At 44.5% G+C, this 21,797-nt stretch overlaps 1 protein-coding gene across 1 annotated transcript in view; it reads right to left on the bottom strand.

Annotated features, from left to right (window-relative positions):
* Positions 1-1,547: 1,547 nt before the first annotated feature.
* Positions 1,548-21,797, bottom strand: part of ankfn1b (ankyrin repeat and fibronectin type III domain containing 1b) — a gene marked incomplete at both ends in the record, with an annotated part of 111,453 nt that continues 91,203 nt past the window's right edge. The window contains 18 exons of the mRNA XM_080517560.1: positions 1,548-1,856; positions 1,969-2,663; positions 2,752-2,959; positions 3,039-3,205; positions 3,317-3,485; positions 4,706-4,856; positions 4,974-5,140; positions 6,117-6,332; positions 6,423-6,542; positions 6,648-6,780; positions 6,889-6,988; positions 9,329-9,436; positions 12,460-12,550; positions 13,672-13,769; positions 13,857-13,970; positions 14,524-14,721; positions 17,280-17,487; positions 17,800-18,019. Coding sequence (XP_080373686.1) covers positions 1,548-1,856; positions 1,969-2,663; positions 2,752-2,959; positions 3,039-3,205; positions 3,317-3,485; positions 4,706-4,856; positions 4,974-5,140; positions 6,117-6,332; positions 6,423-6,542; positions 6,648-6,780; positions 6,889-6,988; positions 9,329-9,436; positions 12,460-12,550; positions 13,672-13,769; positions 13,857-13,970; positions 14,524-14,721; positions 17,280-17,487; positions 17,800-18,019 — 3,472 coding nt within the window. The remainder of the gene's footprint in view (positions 1,857-1,968; positions 2,664-2,751; positions 2,960-3,038; positions 3,206-3,316; positions 3,486-4,705; positions 4,857-4,973; positions 5,141-6,116; positions 6,333-6,422; positions 6,543-6,647; positions 6,781-6,888; positions 6,989-9,328; positions 9,437-12,459; positions 12,551-13,671; positions 13,770-13,856; positions 13,971-14,523; positions 14,722-17,279; positions 17,488-17,799; positions 18,020-21,797) is intronic.

The following is a 21,797-nucleotide window of genomic DNA, read 5'->3' as shown; positions in this document are numbered from 1 at the left end:
TTTATGAAACAAAAATGCAAAAACGATGCATTTTCACTTGAAACTTTGTGTTAATGGAGCTTTAATCTAACATGTTGAAAGCAGTAAGTGATAGAATGACTGAGTCATGAATAAGTTGGGTTGTTGAGTGGTATCTCCCTATAAAGTGTCCATCATAATATGTATAATGCAATTATCTTTTTCTAGTCTATCAATGATTAGTAGAGCATGTTGTCATTGTAAGTTGTATTGGCTGTGGTCGGTAAAGAGCAAGAGTATCAGGCTAAGCCAGTCAAAGTGGGGAGACATATCATCCATCTTTATATACAGTCCGGGGCTGTTGCTATTTGTAAAATGACTCCGATTTTTACTGTTTCCACAGTAGTGGAATTCATTTCGGTGTTTTTAATGAATAACCTACTTTGAGGCTGTTTAGAAGAGAGTTAAGGACATACTGTATTGTGGGTAAGGTTGGTTTAACTTGCTGGGCCCCTCAAAAAACTTGAGTCATCCCTTTCACACTTGAATCCCTTTGGGAGATCCTGCTCCAGACAGAAGGGCACCGTTTTCTGATGCATGTGGGAATACCACTGAACCAAACACAACAAAACACTGAACTGGTTAACTTTTAGCACGGCATGACTACAAAACTTAAAATTTACTCAGCACAATTCTGGAAGGTATCACATGCTTTTTCCACCGATTAGAAAAACAAAAAGTAAAAAGTATTGCTTGTCTTTTTTTTGTGTTGTTTTTTTTTTTTTTTCCTTTCTCAATTTTGAAAAACCCAAATCAGCTGGTTTTGTTTTGAATGTCTACACAACATGGAATGATCATTTTAGTTAGCTACACTACACTGAGTCTAATATACAGAGGACTTTGCTGTAAACTAGGGAGAAAGAGCACCAGTGCCTTTTGTGCCAGGTTCTATAAGATGCAGCCGCCACGCTCCTCGTCTTGTCTCTTTTTTACTCTTTGCTTGCTGGGCTGCTTGCTACCCGACGGTACGGTGGCTCAGAGCAGGTGAATGACCAATCATCATGTCGATTGCTTCACCGAGCGGGGATGTCAGCCACCTCTGTGCCTCTCTCATTTCCTGCCCCCTGGGCTGCATCCAGAGTCCACATCCTGAGAACACAGGCCGGACTTGCTGCAGCCAACAGCGCTTTGGGAAAGACAGCATGAGAGAGCAATGCCGGTGTGTGGGCTGAAGAGGTGCCAGTGTCCCTCTGGCACTGCGCTCAGCCCAACGGGCTGGCGTCACTCATGAAAGTGGTCAAAGTGACGCCCCCATCGATCTCACTCTGCATCAGTAGTTTCTGACAGCTCGTATTCTCTTTGTTTCACTTGGTTAATGTTCATTTGGTGTCCATATGGGTTGAAAAAAAAGTACAGTAGAACACATTTCATGGAAAAAGATCCTCCGAGTCGTGTTTCAGATAACAATAAAACAGCAGAAGAAATGAAAAGGAGTTATAGCTGCAGTTTAGAGTGGTAAATCTGGAAATGACAAGAGCTTTTGTTTTGATGAACTTCAAGTAGGTTTTCTCCCTTCACTCCTCCAGGTGTCACACTGTGGTGGCTCGGCTGTGTTTGAGGGCTAGAGGTGAATATTCCTTAATGCGAACACATAACTTCCCCCTCAGCCAGGGGTTTTGTAGCTCCAGGGGACAGAAGTCATCCTGAAGCCACTTTTCTCTGTTGTCCACAACCAGTACCAGACCAAAGTGCTTCAACTGTTCGGTGCTGTAGTGAACGCACTGTTCCTGTTTGTCGACGCCTCCCGCGCTGCCCAACAAGCGTCGGGACACGATGTTCATCTCCTGCACTACCAGCTGGATCATCTCACGCGCAGATGTGCCTGGTGTTACACAAAGCTGCAATGCAGGAGTAGAGGGCGATTGTTACATTATATATTTTTTTTCCTGTCTGAATGCAAACGGAGTAACAATCTATTAATTCAGCATGCGAGAGTGAAAATGTCATTACCTTAACACTGGTCTCCTTAGGCAGACCTGTGCGATACTGTGGATACACTCTGAGGGTGGTGTGGCAGCCTTTCCTGTGAACCACAGGCGACGGCGAGGAGAGTCTCTGGGTGCCACTGTCCTCTGATAACGTTCGTGCTGGTGGTAGTTGTGGCTGGCAGCGCTCGGCAGAACAACAGCGGTCTACTGACGACGGCCTGTGCCACCGTCGCTGTGGGGAATTGGAGAGCGAGGGACAAGTAGTGTGGCAAGAGTAAGGCTTGTGGTGGACTGATGTGGTGGAAGGGAACTCCAAACTGCTGGTTCTCACACAGAAGGCCTGTCGCTTCTCTGTGATGTGCAGCAGCTCGATCTGCCTGCTGGGCAGGATGAAGTCACTGTCGAACAGCTCGGGGGCCACTCTTCGCCGCTCTCCGCCGCCACACCGCTCGGCCTCCCGCCCGCGCTGCGGCTCGGAGGCCTGGAGGACGTCCGGCGTGGAATCCCGCAAAGCTCCGCCCCCACGCCCACCTACTCCTCCTGAGCCGCTGCCGTCACTGCGCAGGAAACCGCGCGGCTCAAGCGGCACGGATGAGAGCGGCGAGGAGGGGAGGAGGTCCAGCTCCCGTGGGCTCTGAGCTCGACTGGAGTCGTAGTCGCTGTCAGTGGTGAGGAAGACTTCAGAGGAGCCCTCTTCATCTGATAGACCGGCAAAATCTACAGTTCGGGGGAATAAAGAGCAACATTTCAGAATGAGACATCTTAAGTTACTTAACTTATCTTGCAGTCAAAGACATCCTCTGACCTGAGTGCTTGCGGCAGGGTTCGGGTGAAGGCATCGGCGAGGGCATGAAGTCCAGCTGAGAGGAGGTGGAGGGAGGCTTGTCGGGCAGCACCACCTTGGAGAAGTCTATTATCCAGCTTACATATATGCCTCCTGTTGGCTGCTTGTAACGCGCATACTGTAAGGCCTCCATAATCCACCTTGCATCACGCCAAACCTCCTCCATTTGCTGTCATTGACAAGGTTAAAGTTTATCTCGGTAACTCTGACATGTTCAATTTGCCGCGTTGCAATGCTTCTGCTCATACCTGTATGTGTTCCTGGAGCTGTTGATGCTTCTTCTTGGCTGCCAGCAGCTCAGCTTCAGAGAAAGCCTCTCGAAGAGCCTGTTGAGACATGAGGGACTCCAGCTCCAGCAGCGCCGACACCCTGCAGTACTGCCCGATGAAACTGGGGCAATAGGCATTGAAGTGGACTGTGGGATAAACAGGTGACAGAGTCATGGGAAATTAATTTAAAAAGAAAGACTCATAGATAAGTTGCTGTCGAATATTTGATTTTCACGATGTAATGCATAATCACACACCCAGTTCGAAGATCTGTAGTGGCAGCGTGAGGAAGCCGGAGCGAGGAGAGTACGGGTTATTCTGACCAGGAGCTGTGCACACTTCATCTGAAGGAGGGAGGAGGAGCAAGAAAGACACCTTCTCTCCAAACTCCAACACCTCCTGACTGTAGATGCGGAAATCCTGTGCCTAAACACATGCAAGAGGTTGGACTTTGATGAGGCTTTCGAACCACAAACAGCAAATAAGTCAGGCTTTCAAGACTGTAAAAACAGTGGAATAATTCTGATTGCATACCATGATTAAGATAAACATTTTTTTTTCAAACACACACACTTAAACTCACAGAAAACAGTCATGTGTTTTCATCTGTTCAGAGGCCAAAGGCTTTGACTGCTAAAGCTGAAGTGAGAAATGCTAGCAATGCAGGCGAATATGGCTGATGGGAGAACCTTCTCATAGTTGGCGAGCGGAGCTGGTACAGCGACTGACTGGAATAAATTTGAGTTGAAGTCAGGCATCAGGGATGACATGTTGCAGAAGGCCTGCCAGGTAACAACTATATTGGGGCTCACTCCACACAATCCAGCCAACACATTAACTGGTAATATTTTCATACGTGGTCCCGCCAAATGGAAGGTCGTGCCGCTTATTGTTTATTTTAAAGTCTGTGTTTTTACTGCAGGTTGCTATAAAGGGTGAGATAAAAGTAACGGTTGGACGGTATAAATCACAGATTTCTTTGGGTGACCATGAAGAGAGTTTTACTCCTTTAAGCATCTAATAAGTAGAAACAGAAGCTCAAACTGCAGCAGAGGATGGCAGCGCCTTCTCTGTAATGAGGGGTTATTTCATATCGCTAATACACTTTGGACTCTTGTGCGGAACAGTAAAGTAAAACTATCTCGCTCCTAAAACTATATTTATGTTAGTCATTTCTTTTTAACATCTTTGCCCCGCGGAAATGAAACACACATTTACGCGTTCACGTTTATATTCTGATCGATGAATGCAGATATTTGCTCATGTTCGCAGCATTTTAACCCCAGTTTCCGTAGCGGCAGTAAAGTTCTGTACAGTACACGTTGTCAGAGTTGGAACAGCGGGTGGTAAAAGTCAAACGGACAATGAGTGTCATTGTGCTGGAATTTAAAACCGTGTCCTTTTCAAGAAATCATGTGGAATTAGTGGTCGAACCAGAACTGGCTCAGTTTCCAAAGGAATCACTCAAAGGGCTTCGTGCTCTTCTGCTTCTCGACTGGAACTTGGCCGGATGCTTCTGCTGGTTTCATGGTATCAGTGATATTGTACGAAAACATGCGTTCACTCACTCTAAGGAATCTACCATGCTAACCGAGGCACTATCAGGTAGCACACAACTTCAGTCTGACCGTGGCCTTAACCCTGACCTGATTGCCGGGGACGTTGATGTGTGTTATCAGGTCCTTGATGGCGGTGCGCAGGTCCTGGAGGAGGCGATGTGGCGCACTCTGTACATCCTGGTCCATTTCGAACGACTCGTCTAAGGAGCTGAGGGCTTGCAGCCACTGCCACTCCTCCCTAGAGCATCACAAAGAAGACATCTTTTTATTTCTGACACTACTATTAGGATCCCTACTCCTGGAAACTGGCTGATTTAATGAGAATACCAACAGAAAGAGACACACGACCACCCACCTGGAAACATTACTGTTGTCCCGGATTTTGGAGTGACAGAGGACATTGGGAAGTTTCTGGGGTACCAATGCTCTAATCTGCTCCACTGATGTACACAGCTTTAGGTAGCCCAGGTATAAGCCTGGAGACAAAACCTTCCTACTACGCCTGTGATACGCCAGCTTCTCCTAAGAGCAGGAGGAGAGAAACCCAGTGAGAGGACGGTGTGTGGAAAGATTGAGTGTGCATCAACAGTTATTGTAGCTTTGTCTCCTCAGACAACCTCAGACACTAAATTAGTATTGTCTTCTTTTTGTTGTCAATTCTTAAGATTTCTCAGTTTAATGTTGTTTCAGCAGTGCCCATCAGCACATTTTTATGTCTTTCATCATAAAATATGTTCATAACACTGACTGCGAACACATATTTCAAGGACGAGTGGTTTTGCCAAAGAGAGTCTCTGCCATTGTTTTGGAACCACAAAGCTAGACCGATGTACACTGGAGACAAAACCGCATTGCAACAATAGTATCAGGTTTACTTTGCTATATAGACAAAACCTGTGGTTTAATTCTAGTTTGTGTTATTTTCTAAACAAAACAGCAACATAGCATTAGTTATATAACACAAAATAACTACAGTTAAAAGATTAGAAACTGAAAATCACATTTTAACAAAACAAATACAGCGTAAATGAAGTTAGCTTCAGTCACTAGGAGATGATTAAAAATCATGTTTGATTAGCAGAGGTCTGGAACCATGAATGTGACATTTTAATCAATTGAGGGAACGGTACGTGTCCTCAATAAACGCAGTGACAAATGGAGGCAAGCCATGATGATTAATGTTCATCTGAATACATATTGTCTGCACAAGCAGCACTTGTAATTGGAAGCACCTTTTAATTGACTGTCCTATTGTTTCAGCCACAGAGCCTCATGTTTGTCAAGTCATGTTGGATTTCTGCAGATGAGAGATTTAAAAGCAGCCGTCCCAGTGAATAATCCTTCTCATTAAACATTTTAGTTCCAATGCATAACAAAACAGGATGGATCTGATTGGCAGCACATCATCACATAACAATACACTGTCAACAACATAAAATAAGAAAAACAAATTGCTCTGATTTCCAATCACTGTCTGCCTGATACCAGTGCAACTCACATGTAGTGTGATCAGGAGCATGTCCAAGGCTGTGGGCTCCTCGGGGGATGAGATGGACTTGCGTTGGAGTTGCAGTTTACAGAGCTGCGTCCACCGGACACCATCCAGGTTGGAACAGGCGCTCATGTCCTTGAGGAGCACCAGCAGGGCGTTGCCATGCTTGTCTTTAATCGGCTCAAAATACACCTGACCCAGATCCTGGGTTCCCAACATTCCCTGGCAGAAAAAAACAACAGCAACTGGAATTATTGGCACACCAGTGCAATCAAATGTATAGTTTATCACTTCATGTTGTCACCGCAGTACCTGTAGATGGGAGATGGCTTGCAGCATCTTGAGGCGTGTCTGCAGAGTACATGAACAAGACGACTGAGAGGGGCTGAGACACTGCTGGAGCCAGGAAATCTCTTCCCATAGATAGGACACCTGTTGGAGGAATAGTGGTAATGGCCGTACTCCAAAGTTCACGGTTAATAATGAATAATATAAAATCAAGTTTTCTAATCTTAATCTCTCTTTTGGTCTATTCACCTTGGTGAACCAGAGAAAGTCTTGCATGAGCGAGCTGGGGTAGGAATCTTCAATCTCCACAATAGGAATCTGATCCTCTGGAGTCACTAACACGTTGTCATCTCTGTAGAAGATGGATGTCAGATACAGACCTCTGGGGAGCCAGACACAAACACATGTTGGAGTGGAAACAGTTAAAAACGGGATAGATATGGTTACATACTTATCTTTTCAGATCAGTCATCAAGGATAAACCACCCACCTTTTCAAGCTTTTCACAAATTTACTGGTGTTTTGGAAGAGGTGTCGTAGGCTTTTGGACACTGAGTGCTTCCTGCCCTGTGCTGGAGCTTTGCACTGTTCTGTGTGAAGGAAATAGGCAAACATACAAATGACTCAGTTAATGCCAGAGCATCAAACAGATAAAAATACAAAACAACAACAACAACAACAACAACAACAACAACAACCTGATGCTTTAAATCGGGGTGCTCAAAGTCAAATATTGTTCTATATCTCTGATTGGTGCATTAATTTTCCGGCCAAACCATTGAATACTTTCGTCCAGACCGACTCTAGAAATATCTCCTCCGGTGACAGGCTGTTCGCTAACTGACAACAAGCCTGACACGTCCAACAACATGGTCGGAGTGGAATGTTTTTTGACATTTCATGCTCTCCAGCGGTGCGGCACCATTTGACAGTCATGCCGGCTGCCAACAGCAGACTACGGGCCTTGAGGGAACCACTAGCTCTCAGTTCCCAGAGGGGCACTAACTATGTGTAGATGTATGTGTGTGCGTGTTTACCTGCATACTATAACTGCTGGAGCATGGCATGCCTTGAGCTACAGCCATATGCATGGAGCCAAGGAGCTGTAGTAATTTGTGTGTGTATGTCTGTAGGTGTCTTAACCCTTTGCCACTCACTGACAGGGAGGTCAGTTAAGTCTGTGGGGACATGTTTATTTTTAGTGGGCCAGGAGGGGGTTGGAGGCAAGAGAGGGAGGTGTGTGTGAATGTGTGTGTGTGTGTGTATGTGGGTGGGTGAGATAACGCACCTCCCAACTCATTAGAAACCTCTTGAGTCCCAAAACCCTTCGCAGATTCCCTCCCCTCCCAGGTGATCTTACTGCAGCCCCAGGCCACTTAAAGTCAATAAATCCCCCCATTGAGGACCCGAAAAGAACTAATTTTCTCTTCAGGTGGACGAGCCGTGGTGGAGTAATGAGAAAAAACAGCAACTTTCAACCCCTCTCACCTCCCCAAACTTCTCCCCACTCGCGACTCTGTTCAGCTCCAGTCTGCCGGGCCTCAGTCCCCGTTTGACACTGAGTAAGATAGACAAGTAGGGCCGACTGCTGGGGTGCCTGTGTTAGTCAAGGCCTCTTTCACAGTTTAATTAATAGTGTTTGGACAAGAGGGAGAAGGTGGTGTGGGCTATAAGCTGGGCTGTGGTGGCGGAGGAGGTGGGGGGGGTACATACATGGACATGTGAGACAGAGTTTGAGTTAAAAGCGAGCACATGTACTTGAATATTTGTCTGTTCGTATACATATGTTTCTATGTATGAGCCTGTCTATCTTTACACGTATGTGCCTGTGCCTGTGTGTCTGTGCGTGTGTGTGTGAGTGGACGGGACGACTAGTGGGACATCGGGGGGTGGGGGTTGACTGAGGGGGAGTCAGCAGTAGTCAGTGTTAATTTATGCCTTCTCCAGACTCCAGCCCAAGACTTGTCTCTTACAGGAATAACAAACATGACCCCGGGACACGCCACCTTGACTACCGTGCTTGAACTCTCAAGCTCAATCAGTCGCCGTCTGAAGCACCGAGAGCCACTCAATACTGACTATTATATTGCATCTCGCCTTATTGCAAATAAGGTCCAGCCACAGTAGACAATGGTAAGGGGGTGTGTGTGTTTAGGCATGTGGGTGTGAGAGAAAAAGACGGACAACTTGCTCAATGCTACATGCAGTTGGCCGTCGTGTAAAAGAGCCGGCGTGGACAGGTTTTGACACTTATGGGACCAGCTTATAGCCAACAGTGTTTGGGGATATAAACAGCTTGAGTGTGAGAGAAGCTGATCTGCGTTTTGTCACAGAGAGAGAGAGAGAGAGAGGTATTCAGCTTAGGAAGGGCTGAGTCATGGAAAGACCCATAGGGGGGATCGAGGTGGGGGGGTTTCGAGACAGAGGGGAGGGTATTATTTTTGAGGTGACATGCCATCTTAGTGTGTATGGCCCCTGAAGTACTTGTCGTGCCTGAGATTGGAAAGTGTCAAGGTGAGATAAAACGTCGCAATTGGCGAAATGCGTTACACCTGCGCAGTGAACAGCTTCGCCGCTGCGTTTATTTACACTTCGCACATTTCTGCAACGCAAACTGGATGGCGGCAACGAATTGCAGATGTGTTTGTTTGAAATGAGATTGGAGGAGAGAAAATAACAAGAGGCTCAGGTTAATGTCAAGTGCTCACATTAAAGCACTTCAACCGATACTTTAGTCCTCAAGTTGCTAACTCATGCCCGGTCTAAAACGACATGTGCTCGTATGCAAGTACAGCAAGTCACTATCGCTTCCAGGTTCAGGGGTTTGGATTTCACTCGGGGTCAAGCATGCAAACTGTTAAAGCTCTCGCATTACTGTTGGGTCGTTTATGTAAACACACCCATCAAATCGATCAAAAAGTTGTTGATACCATGGCAGACACAGTGGCGGTGAGCTTCTTTTATCTGCCCGAGTAGCTGGTCTAGCGCCTCCTTCTGGCCTCTCTGACGTGGAGCGCGGTCATCGATATCCCTCCAACCTGCAACCACACATCAGAAAAGAACCAATCTGGAAAACTGCTTCACTTTACATTAATGGAGAGTCACAGTGATGATAAATAATCTTGGAACAAAAGATATTAAATTGAATATCTTGATGAGGAAATGGTACTGGATCAGGGTAAATAATTTCAGCTATTATTAAATAGATTTTTACAATTTATATAAATATTAATGACTTCCAATACACAACTCTCTTCAACTTTTTCTGTAAAACTGCCATAAAGTCAATGCTTTTGACTACTGTGGAATGTGTTTATAAGGTTTGCCTGATGATGGTCTGGCGACTTGCCCAGGGTGTATCCTGCTCTCAGATCCATGCTTTTGGAATGGGTGGGAAATAAACTACAAAGAATCAATGAATAATTCACACATGCACAGGGACAACATGCAGCCTCTGTACAGAATGTCCAAGCCTGGACTCAAATCAGGGGTAATCTGTCTGTGAGGGAAGAGTACAAACCACTACAACATAAAGAGCCCATTATTCACATGGTACTGTCCTAAATTAAATAAGTTAAATGCTTCAATTTAATGAATGAAGTGCTCTCATAGAGAGCACTGCGATTAATGAACTGTTGTTACGGTGTTATTGTGAACAAGTTCGCATATGGAAGCCTCTGTATTCATTATCTGTAACATATCTGATGTGTTTTCCATCAGTTCTACTGATCAGTGAAGTCGAATCACTTTAATTTTCACTCTGTCTGATTTTCCTGTAAACATCAGTCCTGTTGCTCTCTAGGTATCCTTATAAAATGATATATTTTTTTGCCTTTCAGAAAGGGTTCTTATCTTAACTATCTCAGTCTTGTTTTTACAATGCCTCACAGTTAAATAAAAGTCTTCTATTTACAGACACAGCCTGACACATCTCCTTTGTCTGATTCAGCAGTCGTCATTTGACTTACATTAATCATCTTTATGTGAGTGTGGATCAGTCCACACATTTTTTTTCCCCTCCAAGTAAACCAACACTGCCAGTTATTAAGTTCCCAGTGAGCTGTTGATAAATCATCATTTGGGTTTCAAATTGGTCAGCTATTCAGTTGATGAAGCATGGCCATTCGTAAGATGAAAACAACCTCGACTTGTGCTTCAACTTTTATGAAAATATATTTTCAGATGCACTCTCCTCAGCAGCAGACTCCTAAAATCTTTACCCAATGAAATACAGCTTGATAATGCTCTCTCTGTTGGCAATTTCACTTGTGAAAAAATTAGAAATTTTCTCAATTATACTTGGCTCATGTGACGTTGCTGTACTAGGATGGGTGAGCTGAGTTTCGGAGAGAGGTATTCTGATATCTTCGGTTTGCTCTTTACCTGAAGCGTCCACTAGTATGAGGGCAGCCAGCACAGCAAACAAGTCTAACGTGTGTACCACTGAAAACAGCAAACATGCCAGTCTGCAAAGAGTCTGACGAACAGACCCACTACGCTCTGCGGCTGCCGGCTGATCTGCACATATTTGGGCTCTGAACAGACGTGTACACAGAGAATAAAACATGATGTGACAGACAAGAAGAACACCTACAAAAGAAGAAAACATACATGATGTCGCACTGCATGTATTGTTATTGTGCTGCAATTTGAACATATATTTAATGTGTTTGATATTGTGTTCAACTTTCTCAATCACTTACAGTCTATTGCAAACACACTTTTCCCCCCCGCCCCCCGAAAAAGAAGACGGATCTTGCAGAAAACGATCCTTCAGCACCTTCTTCCTTCTGTGTTAGCACCGGAGGATGTGTTAGCGATAGCCTAGTCCAGCCATCGCCATCGCCTACTAATCCTCATCACCCCACTCAATCCCTACCACCCCCCCCACCCCCCCCACCTCATTGGCCCCCCCTGCAGGAGCCCCCCGGAGGGTGCGTGGGGCTGAAACACGGTGAGCTCTATTCCCGGAAAGGTGCCTGTCCCGACAAGACAAGCGGGCCCTTTAATGGGCGTCCACAGCCCGGTATAAGGCCCCCACTGTTGGGGCCGCGCCGCGCGCTACAGCACAGACATGCAAATATTTCCAGTGGTAGGCCCAAATGGAAAACACAAACACGCAACATCGAAATTAGCTTGGGAGAGCGGGAGGGAGGAAAGGAGGGAGGGGGGGGGGGGGGTGGGACAGAAGAAAAAAAAAAGAGAGGGAAAGCCTGGGTTCTTAAAATGAAGACACACACACACACACACACACACACACACACACACACACACACACACACACACACACACACACACACACACACACACACACACTGAAAAATGCTGTGCTGATTAGGATAAACATGTTCATGTGTTCCCCAGATGTGCCACAAGCCTGCCAGTATGCCCATTATGATAGTACCGAGGCGGACTCTCCGACGGTAGGTGTGCACCCACTCTGGAGACTTTACAAGTTTCACATGAACAGCAATCGGTAAAGTCATCTCATGAATCATAAACACATGAAAGCGAAAAAACAACACATAAAAAAAACCCAGAAATGTTTTGAAGATCGACGGAGGATGGAGGATGGCGGGTCGGAGCTGCAGTGGTCAACACCTCAGCTGTTGCACATGACTTCACGGTTAATTTCTTGGCTGAACCCGGGAGCTTCTTCTGCCAGCCGGGCCCAAACACCATCCTGGGGCTATGGTTACACTCGCTGACATCCACGGTGGGGGTCCTAAAGCCTACCCAGCCTCCAGCTGTCATCCCCCTAATGATGTCAAAGCGACGCTGGAATGACGTTGGCGTGACCAAATTCGACTAAACCAAATGATGCAACGTCCAGGCCGCTTCATGTGAGGGACAGCTCTGAGAATTGCATCATTCGTGCAGGGCGCACACTCAACACGCACGTACGCACATTTTGCATCCTGTGTGAAAACTGTTTCGCAAGGGTGATAATATAGTGACGTCAATGAAGCCCCTTTAGGGGCATTTTGTATTAAACTACGACACATTGGGAGCTTCGTGCATGAATTCGGCACACACGCACGCAGGCACAATGGAGACTTACTGGAGGGTGCAGAGCAAGCTGGGGTGGAAACTTGCGGAGGCCCCCAGCCCTTCATGTTGTAGGCTGACACTTGAACATAGTAATGAGTGCCCTAAAAAGGAGACATCACAGTAGAGAAATGTTGGTTATGAGTAACTTTAAACGGTCATACTTGTGAAGGTATGCATGCTTAAAAGCGTTTACGTATGGTGCTGGGTGGATCTGTGTCTGTGTGGTGGGTGCAGAGTTTATCCAGAAGCTCTGGCTGTCTCCATGCCCAGTGCGCAGACAGCGAGCCGCTGTCTCTCCTTTCTCAGCCAGATCAATCAAACCAGCCGCCAACACTTACTGGCCTCGCCTTGACCCCTGTCCTGTGACAGGAGTGAGCTCGTAGTGGGGGCCTGGGGTGGGGTAGGGGGTTCTCTCACATAATAATAAACAACTAGCAGAGTGTCCATTTGTCTACCCGCTTAAAAATGCCAAACATAAATCAGGTGGTAGGCTACCAAGCTGCTCTTTTTATCATTTTGGAGGCTGTCTTGCAACTGTTGCGTGTGTGAATGGTCAGGAGCCAAGACTCCGAACAAATAACAAATAAACTCTGTTTTCCAATTGTGTTTCGAGCAGGGCCATAAGTCTTTCACAGGGAACGTTTGGGATTGATGGTGACTGCAACTTGTGTGAGGAGTTTGATGTGTTTTATAAAGGAGAACCACTTGGGAAATGCCTTCAAACGTCGCCCAAGCAAATGCTTCAAGCTCGTGTGTAAATAATATGAGAAGCCTTCATGTGGGAGAATAGCTTCTAAATGTTTTATCGGTCAGCACCAGCAGCTGGAGAAGCTGCAGCTTAGTGGCTTTTTTTGTGTTGCTTTGTCATCCATAAAGTAACTTATAAAGAATAATTGCTTCTGTTTTATCTGGTAGTGGGAAGGAAATACGACAGTTTGACCAAGTTCATGAGAAAATGGCTTGTTATGTAGTTGAGCAAAGGAAAAAAAAAAAAAAAAAAACGTACACAGTCATAAGGTTTATCCAAACACCCCTTAAATAAAATACATTTATGGTAAGTGGAATGACTCCTGGAGTGGAAATGTTGGAATAGACATTAATAAATGAACAAAAAAAAAAGAACACCTACAATGAGATTCATGTTGATTCACTGGTCAACATATACACGTACAATAATTCCGACAGTTAGTAATGTTGAGACAGAGATTTTGGAAGAACGTACGGAAGTGAGTCCGGCAATGTTGCACAGCAGCTGAGTGGTGTCGTCCACCATCATCTCACCCAGCAGAGGACTGAACGAAGGCACGTTGCTCCAACTCACTACAAATACAAACAAATAACAACATTTTGGAAACAAATCGTTTAGAAAATAGAATATGTTGAGATTTATCCATTTGTTTAATTGACCTTTGTACTTGGTAACCACTGCAGAGTTGACACAAAGAGGCTCATGGAATTCAACTTTCAGACTGGAGCTGCTGCTGACAGACAGACGGACGGAACTCGGAGCTTCTGGAGGGTCTGGGAGGCAGAGAAACAAGAGACAAAATGGCTACAATTGAATCTGCAGAAAGAAATACAAGTGGGCCAATATCATAAAAATGTTATATTAATGTCTTATAGAGTGGAATAAGTTAAAAATACACACAGTAGTGACTACAAAATTGCATCTTTGATAGCTTTACTTAAAAACAAACATGGTATTGACTGTGAATATGAACTCCAAATGTTGACATGTTGTTCTTTCTACAGCATTTCCCATCAAATTAGTATTTGGAGTAGTACGTGGAGAGTACCGTGGCAGGTAAAGAGTTTTTGTTTTGAAAATGCAGAGAGGAGGGCCTCCTCTCCCGGGGGGGTGGCTGTCTACTCCGCCAATGAACAAGTCATGAAAATATGTAAAAACTTAAAGCAGGAATACAGGCGCGTCATGTTTGCACACACACACACCGCCGTGTGTTGGGCTTTCCAGTGTGGAAGGTATGAACTCAGGCCAGGCAGAAAGCCGGCACAGAAAAGGTGAATATGGTGCTGTAAAGGTGACAGAGAGCCGAAACCCTTCCTGAAGTCTTACTTGCATGCTCGAAGCCCGTCTGCATTCGCCGGAACAGCTGGAGTCTCCATTCCCAGGCCTTCAGCTGCCTCTCGCGGTCCGATGCCTCGCGCTCACCCGGACCTTCATTCCGGACCTGAGCCTGAAGCTCCAGCACCCGCTGCTCAGCCTCCTGCACCAAGGTGGCCAAATGCACCGCTCGTCCCTCCAGACTCACAACTGAAGAGGACACGGGAGAGCTTTCAGTGTCAAGGACGACAACTGTCTTGGTCATCTCAACAAATCAACAGATTCAGTTTGAAACTGTGTAAATTCTTGGTCATCTGAAAAATATCTCGATGTTCTCATTGCTTTTTTTTAACGAAAACTAAAACTTCGATCCATGTTTATTAGGAATCAACAGGTTTTCATCTCTACAGCTCGACCGTGCCAATTGAGTCTGCTTCCATCACGTGTTCCAGCAATGCATATACCGTTATTGCAAGTCACCCATCGCATGCAAGGGTGCAAATTACTTTTGCAGGCCACTCTTTTTAATGTCTTTGTTTGCCAAAATACTGTGGGAGATTCCTCCATAAACTTCATTTAATGTAACTACGTAGTCTCTTTTTAGGGATGACATCATGTAGAAAATGACACAGAAAATGGGGCAATGAAAGTAAGAGGGGTGAGAGAGGGAGGAGTATCCTTCATATGCGGTTATAAGGGAGCGCAGAATGGTGGGAACATGCATAGGCATTGCTTTAAACTGCCATTGTAAAACTATTTTTCTGCGAAACCTGTGGAACATTTTGTATAACTTGTGTATTTATACAATGTGTCACAGAGTCAAATGGCCATCAGAAGAATGTTTTCCTCAAAAAACGGGGGCCCGGGTGTTACTCAAACACTATGAACAATGATGTTTAAAACAATGGCAGATTAGATGTAACACTACGTGAAAATATTCAAACCTCGACTCGGGGTGGCATCACGCCGTGACCAGAGGGGTTTGATTTGTTCCAATTGCGAATGCAGACATGTTATTTAAATTAACAGTATAGAAAAAGTGACGTAAAGCTGCTGAGGTCACAAAGGACAGTAGCGTACTGTACTCCTTCTTTGGTGGCAGGTCATTTCTTGGAGTGTTTGGGACTGGTGTGTGTCTGTGTTTAGTCTGTGTGGTCTGTGTTTGTTCATTGTAGATTCCACTGTTGAGCGTTAGATTCCACTGTTGACAGTAAGTTTAAAGCTCCGTGTCAAAATGTCCATCTGGGTGTTTAATTCTGCGGCTCCCTCTGTGTCTCCTCAGAGGCTGCGAGCTCCTCTTTGAATCCCACTGTCTCTCCTGGGTGTCACTTTTGTTGTTCCCTTCAGCCACTTGTGTGAAGATTTGAGAGCAGTTTGTCACTTTACAAAGATATAATATGCAGGTCAGGGATGAGCTGGAGGGTTAGAATTATTACTGGGGACCCTTGGCCTTGGACTCCTGCTTGGATAGAAATAATAACAATGCTGGTCTAAGTTGATTTACATTTCCAGGCTGAGAAAACAGGTCCAGATGCTGTCACCATTGTGTATGTGCGTCCTGATTTGTCCTTATTTCACATCAAGGCCGTGATTCTCAACAGCACATTGAAGTGGTTTTGTCTTATTGAAAGCCACCACAAGAGTTATAATGTGAGTATGAAGTTGCTTTGGAGAAATTGTTTGATTGTCTTTGCTTATTTCTCTGCGGTGACACATTGAAAAGAAGAATCAAGGACAGCCATATCAACAAGCAGCAAAAATCAATTCCTTTTAAAGGCTGAGAATGCATCTGTGATGTTAAATGTACTCAAAGTGTGATCAGTACACACTGGAAGTGTTTACTTTCTGTTATGAGTGACGATATGCTCATTTTCTCTGTGTCTCATGACTTATTTGGGTTTTGGAGGAAAAAGAGAGCGCTCACAATCAAAGAGCAACCTTCAGTAAACAGCGCTTTCCATTCAAGTGTTTTTAATTTAATGATACCTTTATAAGACGTCTGGCTCAGCTCTTGAAATGTGCGTGTGCCGACGTACAAACACAAACAGCCTCGGAGCCGAACAGGCGAGTTGTAATCATTAACAGAGGAGGGGAGGAGGAGGGCTCACCAGATCACAGACAATGAAAAGTGCTTATGAAGATGACTAATATTGCATCATGCTTACCGCCCCTTCATGAACTTTAATAGATTTTTAGTGCCAGCAAAAAACACAAAGCGGTATGAACTGCATGACTGCTTCAAATGGTCATATAGAAGGGGGTTGTGTTATAAAATATGCGTGTTGTCAGATCAAATTAGGTAAATTGGGGTTTTTAAATTGCCATTAGTATGAATATGTGAGTGGGCATTCCCCTCCATTTGCCATGTGATAGACAGGTGACCTTTTCTGAGTGCCTTTCACCAAATATCACCTGGAATTCGCTGCGGCACCCAGCGGCCCTGTGTGACAATATTTTTTTTTCTTTGTACTTTAACACGCACCAAATGAAAAAAACTCAGATATCAAGCTATATTTCTCTGGCTCGTCTTGCTATCTTTTTACAACATCTCCCTATGATTTTGGAGCCAGATGCAATGCGGAAATATAATTTATTTGGCATCATTTTAAGGAATGTTTTGATATATACTGTAAAAGATTGAAACTAGTTCACATGCAGCTCTAAACAGCAAGGCTGCAAAATCATTCTGACAAGTTCTTTTTGTTCAAAACACTTGTGTTTTTGTTTTGTTTGTTAATATAACCTTTGGTTTAATTTGTTTTACTCACAGTGTGGACTCTCCTTGGCTCCGGCTCGCAGCAGAAGCTTCGCCATGGGCACGTTATTAGTCATGATGGCGATATCGAGGGGCAGGAGACCCTCACTGTTGGGAGTGTTGAGGTCCAGCTCCTCCAGACTGTACTGGGAGAGAAGCTGCTGTACCAGGTCCAGTTCCTGATGCTCCACTGCCTCAAATAATGCCTCATTACTCTGAAACTGCAAAACCAAATTAGATTACGGAGTTAAATCTGAACACTACTAAACCAGACAGCCAGTGTTATTACAGTTTGAGGCCTTTCTGCTTAAATGAATGAAATCTGGCACACTGCAAACACACAGCCTATACACACACAATGTTTTCCTCTATATGCTCTCTGGGTTGTGGCACAAGCTTTAGAAAGGTGGGTGTATGATGTGACCACCAGAGCTTCTCTGACCACTCAAGTCAATGTGTTTTCTTGGACTATTTTTAGACTACAATGTTTCTGGGCTTATTATTTTTTCCCTCTCTTTCTCCCCGTGACTTACTATGGCGGTTTTGCGCAGCCGCTCCTTCTCTCCTCCCCGTCCTGACACCACGCTGTCTTCCAGGGTAGGGGGGTTGGTGCCCACACGGAACTTTCCAGACAAATTGCGGTATAGGCGGCGGGCTGCGCTTGGCGAGGACAGGCTGGCCGACTTGCGAGCTGAGACTGGTTGGTGGGCCTGGTCCCCTCTCATGGGCTGCGTCATCTTGGCAGTGTCGGCCCTGGAGGAGAGATGGGTGGGCAAGAGCCGTGACTGATACGCGGGAGAAACGAATGGAATATAAGTCATCTGCTGCAGTACTTAGTGGAGGAGAAAAATTTTTTAAAAGGTGCTGAGCCCAACATGACATTATGTGACCACTTATCAAGGTTGTTGAACTCATGACAGAATGCTAGCAAGAATTAAGTTTCTACAATAAAACTATTTCTGTTTTGTTTTTGTTTGTTTTTTAAGCTCAAACCCGCGTGTCCAACTGAAATAATCACTAATGGTCAAATACTATATTTTCCATGCAAGAAGAAAGGACTAAAGAAATAAAATAGGCTTGGCTAACTTGATTTGGTCCCATTTTTCTAATGCAGAAATAAAAGAAGCTGAAACAGACTGAGGAAGGATCTGAGAGTTCACTGAACAAGCTCCTCAGTAAACAAGTTCAGATGTTGGCCCTGGAAACCAGCTCATGAAATCCCTGGCATCAGGGTCTTACATGACTTACATTGTGCAATATATCAGCTTCACAGATCAGTCATTGAAACAAATTCAATGTCTGGTGATGATCGAACAGCATGTATGCCAGTGCCCGTCAACATTCTGGGATCAGGAAACCATTTTCACTCACGGTTCTCTTCCACGGGGAACGTACTATAAAGGGTAAACAACCAATACAAGTTTCTGTAGAATTATCATAAGAAAGCAGCTACTGAAGGTGGTTTTCAAACGACAAACACACTTAAACACTCAAACCCTCTGGGAGACGGGCCCAAAACACAAATGATCTATGGCATGGTGATAAATTACATTGATCTGCCAGATGGGCATGATGCTGGCATTTAGTTGTCAGTCACAGGTGCCGTATGAGTCATCCAGCCTGGTTTGTTGTTTGTTTGCCAGTGTTGCTCTCTAACATTTTTGTCTATTTTTTTATTTTTTTTATTTTTTATTTCTTCCAAAAATATTGCTCTTTTGTAAACACTGGTTTCTTGGCATTACTGGTATGACGTCTCTGCTGCCCCTCTCCACTCTGCCATGGGAACTATGTAGACGGCCGTGTGCTTTAAGGGTGAGTCTGGTACGTGGCGCTCACACACACTCAGCTGCTGAAGGAAATGTCAGCAGGACACTTCAGGCTGGTGGTGATAGACTCCATGTCAGAGAGAGAGAGAGAGAGAGAGAGGGAGAGAGAGAGAGAAATTTTCGACAGCTTTTGCTTCTGTTATATTTGTCCCACCTCTCCTGTTATCTTATGAACTTGTTACTCCTCTAATTATCTCCTCCCCTATTTCCTCTGAGTGCCGGTCTGTTACTATAACCATTTAATGCCTTGTTGTCTTTCATTTCTCCTTCATTCTGACATCCTAATGTTTCTTTCCTCATGTGAATTTGTCTTACATCTATCGATTGAAATTGTAGTAATAATATAATCCCAGAAAATGATAACCCCCCCCCGTAATTGTTCATTCAACCTAAAATGTAATTAATGGGAAATGCTAGACAACACTTAATCACGCCATGAAGAAATGTCATCTTTCATTGTGACAACTAAAATTAAGGACATGAATATAATCTAAAATCTCGTTGCAAAGGAACAGTTTGTTATTTACTTACTATTCAGAATCCCTACAGCAGACAAATGTGTTGGTCCTGCCACCATTAAGGGGTGAAAGACATGTGCTTTTTGTAAGTCACGCTGAAAAACATCACGAGTAAGATACCACAGACGTAAAAGCGGTTGTGAAAAAGTGACGGTTTGAACGGGAGCAGGTCGATGTAGGGGGAAAGTAAATAACGGCGTTAGCTTAGGCCATTGCGCCACATGCCAAGAAGTATCACACGGGCCAAGAACAGATTTGTCAAGGTGAGAACATCTGTAGGAAAAATGTTATTTATACTCCCGCTCCGCAGTGGACGTGTGAGCCCACATGAGTATGCATATGCACACGCAGACCCTCCCCCAACACATGCAGTTTGGGCAACAGCTGACAGCGGCCCACATTGTAGACTTTAAAGCAGCTCCAAGCCCCCGCAACAAGGCCTTTTTCACGGGGCTGATACACCTAAAATACCCCCGATCCCCGTCCCTTCCCGCTCCGTCCCATCCATCTCCACTCCATCCCGTAATAGAGGCCTTATTTTAGACATCCTCGTGTTCCCGGCTGGGCCTAACCTATTCCAGGGTTCCAGATAAAGCGCGGCAGGTATTTGGAATAATTTTTCCATGGGCCTGGCCCGGAAGATAAAACAAGAGATATATTTGTAATGCGTGTGCCGGTATCCCATTTCAAAGAGAAAGCCCATCGGAATTCGGCCCTAGGCTTATTGTTATTTGCCTGAGATGGAACAGACGACTTTTTTCTGTCGGCAGGATGGTGCCCCATCACTCTCTGACGACATTAGGGCGTGTGTGTTTGTCTGTGATTTCAAAGAGATGCTGCATCCTCCACGTGAGACTGGGAGTCAGTGTCCAATGACATGACCTCTGACCCAGAAAATAAGATTCACAGATGGGACACATTTAAAAAGCTATACAGAACTTAGTTGTTTGATAAAGAAACTGCATAATATATGTATTGTAAGCCGCGGCCATTTTGAAGACTGTAGTTCCGACAACCTATCGATTAGAGTTGTACACTTCCTATAAGCAGTTGACTTCGTTTGGTTTTATTTAATTTACATGTTCTCTTTGTTACTAAAGTGGTACATACCAGAAACGGCTTCTACCTTCCCAATACCATTATCACCATTAGTGTAATGTCCCACGGTTCAAGAAAATCATTACTACAGCAACAGACGTGAGAAACTAAAAGCACAAAGGGCTCCTAACAAACAAACAACCACAACTGAACTTGCGTGAACTTGCACCAACACAGACAGCACAAAATTTCCTACAGTTTTACCAGTTTTGGGAAGCAGGAAGCAGTTGTTCTGGGAAACCAAACGCCTCTACCAAAAGTAATGGCTTGGCCCTTGATCAGTCCCACATCAAATACAACCAGCCTGCAGTAGCGAGGCTGCATTAGCTCCACAGGCAATCAACACCCCTGATTTCAAACACACGTAGACACAGTATTCGCTTTATTAGATATTTATTAGATCAGCTCTTTTCTCACCCCAACAAAACTGCTTGAGACAGCAGCCGGTGAGTCAGATGTAAACAAATACTAAACAAAAACATATAGACAGTCCAGACATGTATTTATTGTCTAGACTCTCCACTTGATTTAAAGTTTAAAAAGGGAACCTATGATTTAAGCAAATAATTGTCGACTCCAGAAATGGCAAATTTTCTGGGATTTCCTAAAAAGCAGCCACAGGTATGCACAACAGCTCATGACAGCAGCATGCAGAAAGACAATTTCAGAAAAATGTGACGGCGAATCTACAAACTGCCAGCCAAGCAAAAAAATGTACACGCTTCAATTAACTTATTCCAACCTACATTCCTCTACCTGCTGTTACCATTATGGAAGAAACTACACATGTGAATATGCAGCACAAAGTTACAAAATACTCAGCATTCTGTTGAGCTAACCATGAATTGAGCCAAGACGTTCTCCAACGTAACAATAAAAATCGTATGACTTGAATTTACTATTTGTACAAGCAACCTGACAGGCATTCTAGATACTGAAAGAAAAGTAAAAAAAATAATAAAAAAAACATCTTGACAAATTAAAAGTATTTCTAAAAATGTTCTTTTATGCTTCTAGGAACAAAGAGAGTGTTAAACTAAACTCTCAATGGGAATTTTCTTTGTACTGATACACGCTGGCACAAAGAAT

Source organism: Blennius ocellaris, assembly GCF_963422515.1.
Source record: "Blennius ocellaris genome assembly, chromosome: 21".
Lineage (NCBI taxonomy): Eukaryota > Metazoa > Chordata > Actinopteri > Blenniiformes > Blenniidae > Blennius > Blennius ocellaris.
Note: the sequence above shows the minus strand (reverse complement) of the source record. Positions and strands in the feature narration are given on the sequence as shown.